Source organism: Monodon monoceros, unplaced genomic scaffold (assembly GCF_005190385.1).
Source record: "Monodon monoceros isolate NGI ecotype Baffin Bay Population unplaced genomic scaffold, NGI_Narwhal_1 Super_Scaffold_19, whole genome shotgun sequence".
NCBI classification, from domain to species: Eukaryota; Metazoa; Chordata; class Mammalia; order Artiodactyla; family Monodontidae; genus Monodon; species Monodon monoceros.
This window is the reverse complement of record NW_021703775.1, coordinates 34,436,668-34,451,642: the sequence shown is the minus strand read 5'-3', so window position 1 is coordinate 34,451,642 and position 14,975 is coordinate 34,436,668. Positions and strand designations below refer to the sequence as shown.

Here is a 14,975-nt window from a genome sequence, read left to right as displayed (position 1 = left end):
TCCAAGAGCTGGTTATGGAAATCTGATCGTGCTATAAGGACATTCCAAGGCCGTTTCGTAGAATGACTGGATTCCGCAAATCTAATCCCCTGGTTATCATTTTCATTGTTTCCAAGATTTTACAAGCATACGAAAAACTAATGTGTCTGGTTTTGACTTCAAAATATTTCACTATTTAAATTACTTCTAAATACATGTGAGCTATGAAATGACCTGGGTGAGCTAATTAGTTTTTAATACTTAATGGGGGGAAGAAACCCAAAAACTTGTGTATCAGTTTCCTTATTACTATAATCCCAAGAATGAATTACAGAGCTCGTATTTCTAATTTGCTCTCAGCTTTGTTTTGTCATGGAATGTATCATAATTTAAATGAGGTCACTATTTTTGGGTGTCTAAAAACCTGGTTTAAATTTAATTTTTGGTTACATTTCAAACTCAGTTAAAAATCACCCATAAGAGCACAAATCATCTGACCATATAAAGAAGTACAGAAATGACCTGATAAACCAGGCTCAGTATACATACACAGCTTTGAGAAGAGCAAGCAGTTTCAGAAGCTTAGAGCTGTAATGGAAATGAAATCAGCATGGTCAATGGCGGTCCTCATTACTTTGGAACGTTTTAAATATTTTCCTTCCGTATTTTCATTAATACACTCTAGCTGCTGTGTAAACCTGATTACTATAAATTTGCTTTGGCTTGTTTTATTGCTATTGGGTTTTGTTAAAACTTACCATCAAGCTACAGGTGTCAATACTTTTCTGAGTATTCCATTTCACCACTTGCTTGCACTTTTTCTGACTTGTTTCTGGGAAAGTCATTTTGTCTTAGCTTGCGGTTATTTAATTATTTTGTGTTTGAGACTTAGGAGGTTGGCATAGAACTTGGTTGGCTAGCTTTATTTATGTAACTAAACTATGCCTCATTAAGGTTCTGTTAAAAAAAAAAACTCTTCCATTAAAAAATTACTCTCCAGTTTTTTGTGTAGAGTAAGTAGTTGTCTTGTTTTTGAAAAGTATAAAATATAGCCATAGTACTTTTTTTGGTGATAATGGTTTTGGGGGGTTGGGGGAGGTTGAAGGGTTTTTTAAAAAATCTCCCACTTCACTGTTTGACGGCCAAGTTGTCAGTATTGTATAAACCCAACTAAATTTTTACTAGCACTTTCCTGTTGCCAGTCAGAATGCAATTGTTTACTCTGCATTGTGCATTCACCATCTGCTTAAATTTTGTGGTTACTTGGAATCTAACCTTTCATAGTGGAGGAAGGAGGTGCTTTGGGTTCATCTGGTCCCTTTACAGGCATCTGTAAATTTTTACATTTTAATTGCAACCTTAATACTTATTATAGAAATACAAAGAAAGGGCCTTTTAAATTATATTTTGAAACTGTACCTTAATGAAATACTAAAAACTTCGGAGAGTCAACAAACATTTTCTATAGCCTTCCTCCCTTGTTGGACATGGTAACTGTGGAAGCCGCTTGTGCTAGTATGATTTCTGTAAACATCTGAGATCTGTGTTTACATCTGCTAGTCAGCTACAAAGTTGGTTAATAGAAGGCAGTTCCTGATTTTTTTTCTTAACCTAGAAATATCCTAAAGGAGGAAACTTGTTTGTTAATATCGATATGGTACATGTATATATAATTTTATCTACGGGTCTTAGGGCTTTTTTAGAAATAATAAGTAGAAATTGATGAAGCTATAAGACATTTGTACTTACAGTCTGCTTTTCTATTATACCCTGAAACTACTGAATTTGCTAAAACCAAAGAGTGTAGGATTAAAATTTTTTTATCTGATTATCTTTATTTTCCAACGCTTAGCTTGAGTTGAAAATATTTAATTGTTCCTTGTTTTTTGTAGTCATCATATTTGATATAAATTAATATTCAAGAGAAGTTTTAAAATATGTATGTATATTTTAATGAAGTCAGATGGGAAGGATTTTAATAGATTTTACAATAAATCTAATTCTCTAACTCAGCTTTGTTTTGAATTTTTCTAACAAGATATTTGAACTGTTAGCCACTAGACTCAGCTATGAGACAGTAGAAGTATAACCCTTGAGACAATTTTCATTTTGTTCAAAAGTAGTACTTTTATCCACTTTTTCTGAAAATATTTTACCCTCCCCACTTCTTACCTGAAGAAAGAACAATGCGGTATATAACTTTTCTTTAGTAATAATTTGATACTTTGGGTAATATTTCATGTCCTCAGATAGTCAGAATATATTTAAACTAACCAAATTATTTACTGTATCTGAGACTTTATATTAACTTACAACTTTGGGGATATGGATGAAAATAATGGAGGATAAATGGTCAGGGAGGTAAGGGAAAAGGGAGGTTCAAAAAATGAGGTTAAAATCAGTCAGTTTAAAAATTGAGGTGTCATATTATGTAACAAATCATGTGCATTCTATTTATAAAACATTGATAACCTTCATATCACAAACAAATACAAAATTTAGGGAGTTTTCTATAGCAGATAGAATTTTTTAGAAGTATTTTGATGGTATCGTCTATATAAACGTTAGATTAATTAAGGCTATATTTATACCAGAGTGGAATTTTAAGAGTATTTTCCTACTTTATAAAAACTCCGAAGAGTGGAATTTATAATTTAAAAACTAAATGCAATATTACAGTGTTCTAAAGATGTGCTGTGCTTATAAAGACTCAGATGTTTACAGAGTAATTGCCTTTTGCATCTTGGATTGTGGCTGAGTACCCATTGCAGCTTGCCATCACTGACTATCATTTTATACTATAAGGTGTGGATCCAGAGTTGTATGAGTTAACAACTTCTAAGCTGGAAATCTCCACCTCAAGCCTCAAAGTGACTGATGCATTTGCGAGACTCATGTCCACAGTAGAGAAGACAAGCACATCTACCAGGTAAAAGCTAGTGCTCATTACACCCTAATTTTGAATTCTGTGTTAAACAAAGTAGCCCAGATGGGAAAGCACATAAGTTGGCAGTATTTCAATATATTATATTAAAATTCACTTTACATTTATAAAACCAATAGATGCCTAATTCCAGAAAATAGTATCAAATTATGTTTAATTATGGATTTACTAGAGCGGAGCTATTTCATGAGAGACTGGAAAGGGCTGACAGATGTCGTTTTCTCTCCTTCCCTACCCCTACACCCAACTTTGTAGAGAAGAATCTGATAAAAGAATTGAGAGCATGAAGCCATTACAGAAATGCTCCCCCTTTTCTTTCATAACTACTGAGATGATCATCTTTGAGAACCCAGTTTCACACTCCCAGAGTCACCTAGGCTGATCCTTTCACCTCTGGGCTAAGAGAGAGTAGGGAATGGCCACTGTTTTATTTTCTGAATTTTCGCTAATGTGTAGCACCTCTGATTTGAGTCGTGAAGCCTTGCTTTTTTTTTTTTTTTTTTTTTGCGGTATGCGGACCTCTCACTGTTGTGGCCTCTCCCGTTGCAGAGCACAGGCTCTGGACGCACAGGCTCAGCGGCCATGGCTCACGGGCCCAGCTGCTCCGCGGCATGTGGGATCCTCCCGGACCAGGGCACGAACCCATGTCCCCTGCATCGGCAGGCGGACTCTCAGCCACTGCGCCACCAGGGAAGCCCGAAGCCTTGCTTTTACGGGGCTTTCTGGGAGCCCTTCAGGGGCAGGGCCTTTAGAAAAACAGTTATCTCAGATACAGGAATGTCATGTGGGCGTTGTGTGCAGGATTCAGGAAACCTTTAGTTTTACATAATTAAGCACTGGAATAATCCATTGCTTTGACATGTTAGCCATAAGAATAAGGCAGTTTCTAATAAGAAGGTAAGCATTATGAACCAGGAAGTCACTACTGCAAGAGCAAATACTGGTTGATTGGCATACCAACTCTGCTGTACCAAATCTGTCATTCATCAGCACTTTAAAGTGAAAATATTTACCTGTTTTTGCCCAGTTAGGCAGAGATATTATAGCTTTTTCCCCTGTTTAAATACATTCTACTCACACATCAAACTCAGATTTATCTTTTAAATCAGTTCTTCTGTAGAAAAACATCCATTTAATAAAGCATTGTTTTCCTTGCAAATAATAAATGCTTACCTGTCTTAAAACTTTGGCTTGAATTATCACATCGCCTTTAAAACTGTGTTTGTGCTTAAGTACCCATTCAACAGATATTTATTATTACTAATACAATTCATATTTATAATCATGAAAATCCATTATTATTTGTTTTATAATTAAGGCTACCCTGAACTTTTCCCGGGAATGGATTTGTAGTCTGCACGTTCTTGTTTAGCCACAGATTCTCTCCCTTGTTCTTATCACCCCTCTTTCTTTGTAGTAACACTACCTGGTGCTGTTAAAGCCTCCTATTAAGTGAACTTGCTTGTAAGTGAAGCTGGTGTGGATTTTTTGCTTGCTTTCTAATTTCTCTTTCCAAATAAATCATATTTTCAAATTAATGTTCTCCTTATACAGATTTCTCATCCATTTTTTCTATATATGTTAACCAAAAGCTAATGACTTTTAAAACAGACAAACAAAAAACTGACACTTTTATCGTTTGGGCTTTCTCCTGCTACTTTTTGGACAACTTTTTCTAAGGACAGTCCTTGTGTTTCCTCACCTTTTTCCCTCTGCAGTCTCACTGAGTGAACTGTAGTAGTGTTCAAAGTCCCAGTGGTGAGAATTCATTCTTTGTGCCAGTAGGAGGAGCTCTAAGCCACATTGTTAACTTGCTTGCTCTCCTAACTTTTCAACTCACCCTTAAAACATTCTGTACACTAGGGCACTCTTCCAACTCCTACCACTTTAAGTTATTTTCATTTTTTTCTCTTATTCTGTATTATTATGGAATGAACTGAAACTATAGTGTGTATCCTGGGGTCAGTTTTGTAACTGCATTGAATTAGTCTCTGGTACCTGTCCAGCTTCACATTTAAAACAAAATAAATTCCAGAGAAAACAAGTTGTCAACTTTGTGTTTTCTCTTTGGAGGAATTAACTATTTGAAAGTGGTGAGAAGTGCAAATATTCACAAGTCTTATAATTAGAAGGTAATACTGTAAAGTGCCCCCATGAGTGATTCCCAGTTGTACAAGGGAGAGAAAGGTGGGGTGGCATAATTCCAAAGGAATTTTAAGCATCTTTGTTGTTTTTGGCTTTTGCTTCATTTTTTGTTTTTGTTTTTGAATAAAATAAAATTTAAAGGGTACACCTCAGCAAAATCTTGGCTTTTGTCAATACACAGAAGATGGAGTGAAAAAGCACTGAGGAACTGTAGGGGAAGAAAAGGTTAAGAAACAGTGGTCTAGGTAGAGGAAATTTGCCATGTAACAAACAACATCCCATACTCTTTTCCAAATGCCTTTGCATATGTAAGAGAAAGTACATGTGCTCTTCACTTTCTAAACATAGGTTGTGAAAGTGACTTCTTATTTTAAAGAAATGCAAGTTGTCAGTTTTAAAATAGTTCCATCTTCTTGCTTACCTTTTCTAATACAGAGAAAAATTACTTCCTAATCTTAATCAGTGGGTAGCCAGCTAGTTAGTAGCCACAGACCTCTAACTGAAGATTATACAGGCCAGAGGACTAGTTGCCAAAAGGCATGCATGGTTTTTTCTTTTCTTTTTTTGACCTTTTAATTGAGATATAATTCACATGCCATGAAATTCACCCATGTCAAGTGTACAATTCAGTGGCTTTTAGTATATTCGCAAGGTTGTGCAACCATTACCGCTAATTCCAGAACATTACTATCTAATTCCTCCAGAACATCACTATCTAATTCCAGAAGATTTTTATCATCCCCGAAAGAAACCCCATACCCATTAGCAGTCACTCCCTATATGCCAGTTTTCCCAGCCCTTGGCAGCTATTAATCTGCCTTCTATCTCTATGGATTTGCGTATTCTGATTATTTCATAACTAACAGAATAACACATTGTATAGCCTTTTGTGTCTGGCTTCTTTCAGTTAGCATAATGTTTTCAAGCTCAGCCAAGTTGTTGCATGTATTGGCAGTTTCTGTTCCTTTTTTATGGCTGCATAATATTCCATTGTGTGGCTATACCACATTTTGCTTATCCCACTAATCAATTAATGGACATTTGGGTTGTTTTCACTTTTTGACTGTTATGAGTAATGCTGCCATGAACATTCATGTACAAGTTTTTGTGTGGACAAATGCTTTCAATTTTCTTGGGAGTGGAACTTCTGGGTCACGTGGTAACATTGTTTAATTTTTTGAAGAACTACCAAACTGTTTTCCAAAGCAGTGGCCCCATTTTGCATTTCCACCAATAAAGTTTGAGGGTTCCAATGTCACCACATTCTCACAAGGCTTGTTACTGTCTTTTGGTTATAGTCATCCCAATGGGTATGAAGTGATATCTCATTGTCATTTTGATTTACATTTCCCTGATGGCCAGTGATATTGAGCAGTTTTTCAGGTGCTTATTGACCACTTGTATCTCTTCTTTAGGGAAGTTGTTGTTGTTGTTAAGAACTCTTTACATATTCTGCATGCTAGACCTTTATCAGATACAGGATTTGCAAATATTTTATCTCATTCTGCAGGCTGTTTTTTCACTTTCTTGGTAGTGTCCTGTGAAACACAAAAGTTTCTTAATTTTGATGAAGCCCTATATACATGCATATATGTGTATATATCTCTATATATAGATATACATATATGTGTACATAAATATGTACATATATATTTCATTGCTTCTGCCTTAGGTGTCATATCTAAGAAACCATTGCCTACTTCAAGGTCAGGAAGGGTTACATCTAGGTTTTCTTTTAAGAGTTTTAAAGTTTCAACTCTTATATTTAGACCTTTGATGTATTTTGAATTAATTTTTGAATATTGGTGTAAGGTAGGGGTCCATCTTCATTCTTTTGCACGTGGATATCCAGTTGTACCAGCACTGGTTGTTAAAAAGACTGTTCTTGCCCCATTTCCCTCTTGTTGAAAATCAGTTTAACCATAAATGTATGGGTTTATTTCTGAACTCTTAATTATACTGCATTGGCCAAAAGGATAAATCTTAACTAGGAAGAGTATAAATCAAAATTAGGTCACTGCCTTTGGCTTCAAGGAAAGGTCATGATGTAACTTTTTATTTTCAAATTCCCCTCAAGCATTTTCTTCTTTCTTATATTCTAAGAAAACTAGATCACATCAATGCATAGCGACTACAGATAAACGCACAAACTATGAACTACATAAACTTTTTCTTATTTTTAAATACAACTTCAGACAGCCTTCAAGTAGTGTCTCTGAAATAAGGCAATTGGTAGAAACTCTAGAATAATATTTACCAACCATTCCTTGGGTGAAAACAACTTCTTTGTTCTCCTTCCCCACACCCCAACTGCACTCCACAAACGAGAAGTCCGTTTAGGTGCAATTTTACTGGTTACTGTTTTTAATAATTTTTTATCTTTACAGAAGCAGCAAGAGTAGAAAGTTAGAAAATAGACAAAAATTTTTTCATGAAAGTATCACATTCTTACCAGTCAGATCACTATAACTCCTTAGTGCATATTCTTTCAGATCTTTATCTTTGCAAATATACCCATATGAGTGTTGTTTTAACCAAAAAGGAGATTTTATAGTCTATACGGAATTGAGCCTTCCCTTGCAGTCAGTGGTCTCCATCTACTGATTTCAGTAAATTTTCATTTCATCTAATACCCAGGCTATATGTATTCAAATTCCCCAACAATGTCCTTTCTCTCTGCTTTCTCCAAATCAGCATCCAATCTAGGACTATTGTACCTAGCTGCTCTGGCTAAGTCACTTTTAACCTAGTATATCTATCCCCATCCCTTCTGTTTGCTTTTCAGTTTATTAACGCGAGCTTGTTGAAAAGATCGGTCCACTTGTCCTGCAGAACGTCCCAATCTCTGGATTTGTCCATTTGCTTCCTTCAAGTAGTTTTCAAATATTTCTCTATTCCCCTTATTTCCTGTAAACTGGACATTATATCTAAAGGTTTGATGGATTCAGGTAAAACCTTTTGGCTGGAATATATCATAGGTGTTGTATCGCATCAGACGACACATAATGTCTGGTTGACCCCATCGTGAGTGATGCTAAGATTGACCATGGTGAGAGGCTGCCCTTTCCCATGTAGTCTTCCAGTTTTTCACTTTGAGACTAAAAAGTGAACTATCTGGTTTTATTTTGGAATGATGCAGATAGGCAACTTCCCATCAACCATCCACTTAATAGTTTTACCATGATTTAAGTGCAATTAAAAATGTAGATTTTAATCGGAAAAAATTTGGAGTGCTATTCCATTCTTGTGAGTTGATCTACTGATGGTTTCAGTGTGCCTGAAGCTGACCCCCATATTGAAGAACTTTGGTCCTAAAAGTCTGATGTTTGATTTTTCAGTCTTTTCGTAAAATCTTTTTATTTCAGCCTGAACTTAAATGTGGTAACAACAGAAAAGTCCAGGTATAAAACAAAGACCTGCATCTATCTTTTCTTTCTTGTTTCATCTCCTGACCTCCTGCACCTCATCCCAAGGACAAAGAAAATACTTAGGTGGAAGAATAACTTGTGTCGCAGCTAATAGAGTACCAACTATCATTTACTGTAAAAGAGGATTGGGCCTTTTAGAGTCAACAATTTTAAATTACTTTGATCTAAAATTAATATCATTATGACTGCAGCTATCTTTCAGTATATTTAACATCCTAGAAAACATAAAGATTGTATTACAATCATGTGCTCAATTTGAGCCACATTCGAGGCTCAATTGGCATTTTCTGTGGCTCACCTGCTGGGAAGACCCGGGTCAGCAGGAGCTCTTCCTCTCTGTGTCGCCACGCTGATCACTTCTTATATTAGGGGCATTTCATCTATAGGACCCAACAGATTTCGAGATTTCCCCTCTCCCTGAGTCCTTCCTGCCCATGTGCATTCTCGGCATGAGTAGCTGGCTCTAGTGCTGCGGCCTTTGGACCTACCATCTATCTGCATCCCAGTGGGGCAGAGGCTGGGTGTTTTTGAGCTGAGGACTTTCTGTCCTGGAATTCCCCTTTGGGGTTGAAGAAAGCCTGAGGTTAAAATGACTTACAAGGACCGTGCCAGACATACTTTGCTTTATGTTGAGGCAACTTTGGTAGTTTCTCAGTGGGGAGGGGGAAATCCAGTAGGGCTTCAGCATTATATTTCTGCTTCGTAACTTTTTCTTGGCTGCGCCACACAGCATGCAGGATCTCTGTTCCCCGACCAGGGATCGGACACGTGACCCCTGCAGTGGAAGCACGGAATCCTAACCACTGTACCACCAGGGAGTTCCCTAGTAACATTTTAAAAGTATGCCTAGGTAGATGCTTCTAAGCTTAAATAGAGCTGCGAGCTGTGCACAGGTACATGTGAATGTCTATGTACCTGCCTAACTGTAATGAACATACATAAATTCGGTGTGAATCTTTGTAAGAGATTTGGCCTCTGGCACAGGAAGCACTCAACACAAAGGTATTATGAGGTTCAGGGACTGGCAGAGGGAAAGATAACTCAAGTCCCCACAGATTGCTGTCTACCTTGAGAGTAGATTTTCTCCCGTTTGACCTACAGCAAGTGTCACTTTAACACACATCTCTTTTTTCATTTGTCAACAGGAAACCGAAAAGAGAAGAGCACCTGAGTGAAGAAGCCATCAAGGTGATCGCCAGCCTTCCTGACCTGACGTTCATGCATGCCAAGGTGTTGATGTTCCCAACCACCTTGACACCTTCCACAAGCTCCCAAGAGAAGGCAGACTGATAACTGATGTGAACTGGACGGTTTCAGTTGCTTTTCCTTCCCTCCAGCCCTTCCCCACCATCAAAAGCATACCTGCTCTAATTAAAAAAAAAAAAAATTAAAGTTCAGCTGATTTGTTGGTAAGCCGCACTAGAAAGGTATACATAGTAATGTATATTTATTTACATACTGAAGTCCTAAATTTATATTAGAAACAAATGTAAATAATCGGGGTGAACATTTTTGAAGATTTATTCTTTTTGTGTTGCTGGGGTGTATACATTTATGTCTTTGTGAAATACACTGGTGGTGTCCTTCTTACAAAACTTTTGAAATAAAAAAATGAAAACTAAAAAGTCAAATCTCCACTGTCTGTGAAATCCCCTTCAGTCTTTTCAGATTGCATTGACTGTCCTATTAATTTTTCACATCATACACTGAATTACTTTTGCTCTCATAAATAAGCTCCAAGTCCCTGTTTAAATTTTTTTTTTTTTTAATTTTACGTGTGGTGGGTTTGTTTCAGATCTGGCTTTTGTTACCATTTTTGTGCTCTTGTTTAATCTTTTCAGTCTGGCCTGTTGCTGTTTGACCTTTTGCAAGGTACTTTCATCGATTGCTCTTTTGTTCTAGGGTATGGATCATTGTCAGAACTTGATTGAAGGGGTTTAAAGAGATTGTGCCTGTCTGTTTTAAATCCGTTTGGTTTAGAGAAGGACCAAATTACATGAATGTCTTACCATGAAATTTACTTGTTACTGATTGTTTTGTTCTATCATACCACTATTTTTTGAGGATTTTGCACAGTGTAAAATGACATAATCATAGATTGCTATGGTTTAGGCTGTATATACAGTAAAAACTATGGGTTTTAAATGTTTGGGGAAATTCCTATGGAAAAAAAGAGACATGTAGAGGAACCTCTAACAAGGTTAACGTGCATGCCCAAGGTCTTTTGAGATTTCAGTGTGTAAATTTCCTTTTAGCTTACACAAAAATAAAATAATTTAAAAGAAGTTTAGCCTGGTGTCTGTACTTTGGTATCTGAGGGAAAATGTAATGAATTTGAACGTTACGTTTTATTTCATCTTAATGTGTTTCAATCCAGAAGAAATCATTTGGTAGGGCTTCCAGTTTATCAAAACCAAGAAGAATGAGATTCTCACCCATAAGAATTTGAATCAACCCTTTAAGTAGCTGAGCTGTTTTTATGTAGAACATGAGATAATACAAGAAATTCCCATGATCATTATAATATATCTTCATCAGAATTGGCAAAGTTAAATAGGGATTTGTAGGGAATTTTTTTTCTTCCCAAGGAAATATATGCATGAAATTAAGGTGAGCAGAAAATTTCTTAAAAGCACTTTTAAAATATTGTTATTAGATTAGATGTTGCTTCAGCAAAAAGTCACATGATGTATTTCAGTAAAAACAGGCAATCAGCCCAGCAGTAGTCCACCTCATCAGCTGTGGGAATGTTCCATTGGAACTCTTCTGCACCTCTGTCATTGACAGAGATTCCTGTGTCGCCAGGTTATTACACGGGCCATTGGAACAGTTGCCTGAGTGTAATTTAAGTAAGGCCTGGAGCAAGAATGCTTATCCAGTCCATCTCCTGCCGTTTCCCCAACTTTTTTTTTTTTTTTTTTTTCCAGAGAAGGCTTTCCTTCAGAATAGTCACAAGTCTTCAGTGCCCAGTGGACCTTCTGAATGGAAGGATAAAAGTATTCCTCAGCAGACCTTTACATGTTTCAGTAACTGAAGCTTAAAGGGCTGCTTCTGCAGTCCATTACAACTAAATGATAATGGTAGCCTTCATCCACCTAGGTTCAGAGCCCGTTTATTAGCTGTGTGTGATACCATGAGAAAGTTAATCAACCTTGTCTGAGCCACAGTTATATTATCTTTATCTTTAAAAATGGGAATGAGGGGCTTCCCTGGTTGCACAGTGGTTGGGAGTCATGCCCCGGTCTGGGAGGATCCCACATGTCACGGAGCGGCTGGGCCCGTGAGCCATGGCCGCTGAGCCTGCGCGTCCAGAGCCTGTGCTCCGCAACGGGAGAGGCCACAACGGTGAGAGGCCCGCGTGCCGCAAAAAAAAAAAAAAGGGGGGGGGGGATGATACCACCTACCTGTGGGGTTGATGTGTTAAATAATAGATGTAAAACATTTATCACATGAGGAGACCGTCAATAAACGATAGCCAGAGCATAGAATCCGCAAAATCTATAAAGGCCCCTGGTGTCCCGGTAGATTCAAGAAGCAGTCACAGGAGATAGGATCAATTAAAATAAGTTATTCTGTTATAATTTAAAAGTAATCAAGTGGACATTTCTCATGAAAGTGCCCCTGCTTTAATGACACACAAAGTGGCTAGTCCATCTTATAACCACTTTTCAATAAGCCAGATTTCCCTTTCCCTTTCGTGTGTCATATTGGCCTTTGATGTTTTAATCACTCAGGTAAGTTAATACTGGGTTGTCATAGCTTAAGTTCAGGGCTCTAGTGCTGAGGACCAAAAGTGCTCAGCTTTGCACCAGGTCAAGGCTCAAATTACACTGGAAAGCAGTAGCGGGGCTGGTGCGGGAAGAGCCGTGAGCATCTCCATGCGAATCTCAGCTAAGGGAGAGCCTGTTGGTCGCAAGCTTGTCTTGGTCATCAGCTGTTTCTGGCAGCAGCTGCCCATTTGTCTTTCTCAAAGTCAGCCAGGAGGACCCTGCAGAGTTGGGGAGAAGAAACCAAGGAGTCAGAGACCCTAAAACCAAATCACACACAATGGAGACTGGCTTAGCAATCCCCTTTGGGTCTTTGACATCGTAAAACCAGCCCACTCATCCCCTGGAGTCTCATCTCACTTTATGGCCAAATCCAAATAGCCATACATAATTCCCCAGTTAATTCAAGCCAGACTGTGAAGTTATGGGAGAAACTTCCCTAAATTGAGTCATGTGTCACTACTATTTCTATGAGTCATTCTTTTATAGAGACTTGTTCTTCCCTCTACATGATTGTCATGCTCTTTATTTAGAACTTGTCTTTTTGCTCCCTCATGTTTCTTGAATCAGGATTAGGCTTGGCTATGAGTAACAAAAACCAAAAATACTGCGTTTCATGTAATAAGACTCATCCTTTTGCTACATTTGAACTTCTCTGAAATTGGAATGGGTTAGCTGGATGGGGTAGCTGTTTAATTTGGCAGTGGTTTCTTTTTCTTAGTGATGTATGAAATAACGCTGTGCTTACATTCAATGACAGAGTTGAGGGAAGATGGTTAACGGTGGCTTCAACGTTAGTTTATTTCTCTTGCCTGTAAAACATGAGGAAACAGTCTGGGGCCGGTAAAGAGGCTTCATAAGCTCATCAGAGATGCAAGCTCTTCCAGAGGTGCAAGCTGTTCCACCCTTATCAACACGTGGTTTCTAGCTTATGGTCCACGGTGGCTGCTGGGGGTCCAGCCACCAAGTCTGCATTCCATCCATCATGGGTGAAGGGCATGCTTCTTCCTGCTATGGACACTTTCCATAAGTCTCTCTAATTCCAACCTATTGGCCAGAACTTAGTTGCAATGCCATATCTAGCTGCAAAAGAGACTGGGGAATACCTTTATTCTGGGTGGCCATCTAAAAGGGACTCTAGTAGTAAGGAAGGAAGAGAACAGATCATGTAGGACAACCGGAAGCCTGAGTCACTCCTGTTTTTCACTTCCCAGTCCATAGAGTATTTCATGGAGCTAAAGTAATACACAGTGAAATGAAATCTGGGATCGTTGTCTCACGCTGCAGCAATGCCTCAAACAGGATCTGTTGCCTTCCTGGTGGTGCTTTTCCAAGGGGGGAAAGAATCAATAGGGGGCAGCTCAGGTTTACTGGGACCTTCTAGGGGCACAGACGCTAAGACAAATCATGGGTGGAAGTAGGGAGCCTCCTGGTGAGGTAGAAGGGGCAGCGGATTAAGCTAGGAGTTGTGTGTTCTAAGTATAGCTCTGCCACCAATCAGCTGTAAGATCTTGGATAAACCCCATTTCTAAGTCACAGGTACTTGATGCATAAAATGAGGGGTTGGAATCCATAGAATCAAAAGCTAAAGTAGGGGGCTTCCCTGGTGGCGCAGTGGTTTGAGAGTCCGCCTGCTGATGCAGGGGACACGGGTTCGTGCCCCGGTCCGGGAAGATCCCACATGCCGCGGAGCGGCTGGGCCCGTGAGCCATGGCCGCTGAGCCTGCGTGTCCAGAGCCTGTGCTCTGCAACGGGAGAGACCACAACAGTGAGAGGCCCGCGTACCGCAAAAAAAAAAAATGTACTCCTGAGACTGGGTCAGATGTTGCTTCATCACTAGCAAGGGGCTCATATTTAATTTCAGACATTTTAAAAATTTAGCCTACAATTACATTATTGTATAGGGCAATAATGTTGCCTCTTTAAATTGTGTAAACGGCCTTTTCTCCCATAACTGCCATCAAGCCAGATTTTCTCTATCATCTACGTGTGTACTTGAGTTTTTAGATCTGAAAACAGAGTTCTACATTTGTCCTTTTACAACTTTGTTAGCTTTGGATGATCACTTCAGCCTGTCCCTCTCATCAAATCTTTATTGTACCATCTAGCATGTAGTCTCTCCCTCCTTCCTCAGTTTCGTCATCCACAGATTGATAAATAACCTTTATGATCCAGATCACCGACCCAGATGTTGACCAGTACAAATCCCTGCAACTGCCCTCGCAGAGAGCCAGGAAGACTCAGCACACACCTTCCCAGCACAGTGACACCCACGTTTCTCTATCGTGCCCACGGATCCTAAGAACAGGCGAAGCCTTGCCGAATCCCTCACACTCTGCCTGTGGCAATTCGTGGGTACCCTGAGCATTTCTACACACGATCTCCAATCCCTCATCCAGCTTGATAATGTCTGTGCCCTAGTGCTCCCAAAGAAGCATAAGGGTGATAAAACTAGTAGGAGATCAAATGACATCTACTCGGGATGCGAGGTTAAATGAGGATAATCCATAGAGTCACTGGCACATAGTAAGAACTCAATAAATACTTTTGTATTATCATCACTCATCCAGGTCAGCACTCCATCGCGGATGATGCAGATAAAAGGCTGATGGTGGGAAAAGCGATTGTCTTCCTGACAGTAAAGTCAGAAAGTCCACCCAACGTCCACAAACCTCAGGTTGCCCTCCGAGTATCTCATGCCTCAGGTGTCCG

General features: G+C 38.8%; 1 protein-coding gene across 3 annotated transcripts in view; it reads left to right on the top strand.

The window, feature by feature from the left end:
- The window catches only part of AFTPH (aftiphilin), a 63,942-nt gene extending 53,161 nt beyond the window's left edge, over positions 1 to 10,781 (top strand). For all 3 annotated transcript variants that reach the window (XR_003794905.1, XM_029231962.1, XM_029231961.1), the window contains 2 exons: positions 2,785 to 2,908; positions 9,642 to 10,781. Coding sequence is in view for 2 of the 3 variants with exons in the window: in XM_029231962.1 (XP_029087795.1) it covers positions 2,785 to 2,908; positions 9,642 to 9,786 (269 nt within the window). In the remaining variant the exon portion in view is untranslated. The remainder of the gene's footprint in view (positions 1 to 2,784; positions 2,909 to 9,641) is intronic.
- Positions 10,782 to 14,975: the final 4,194 nt, after the last annotated feature.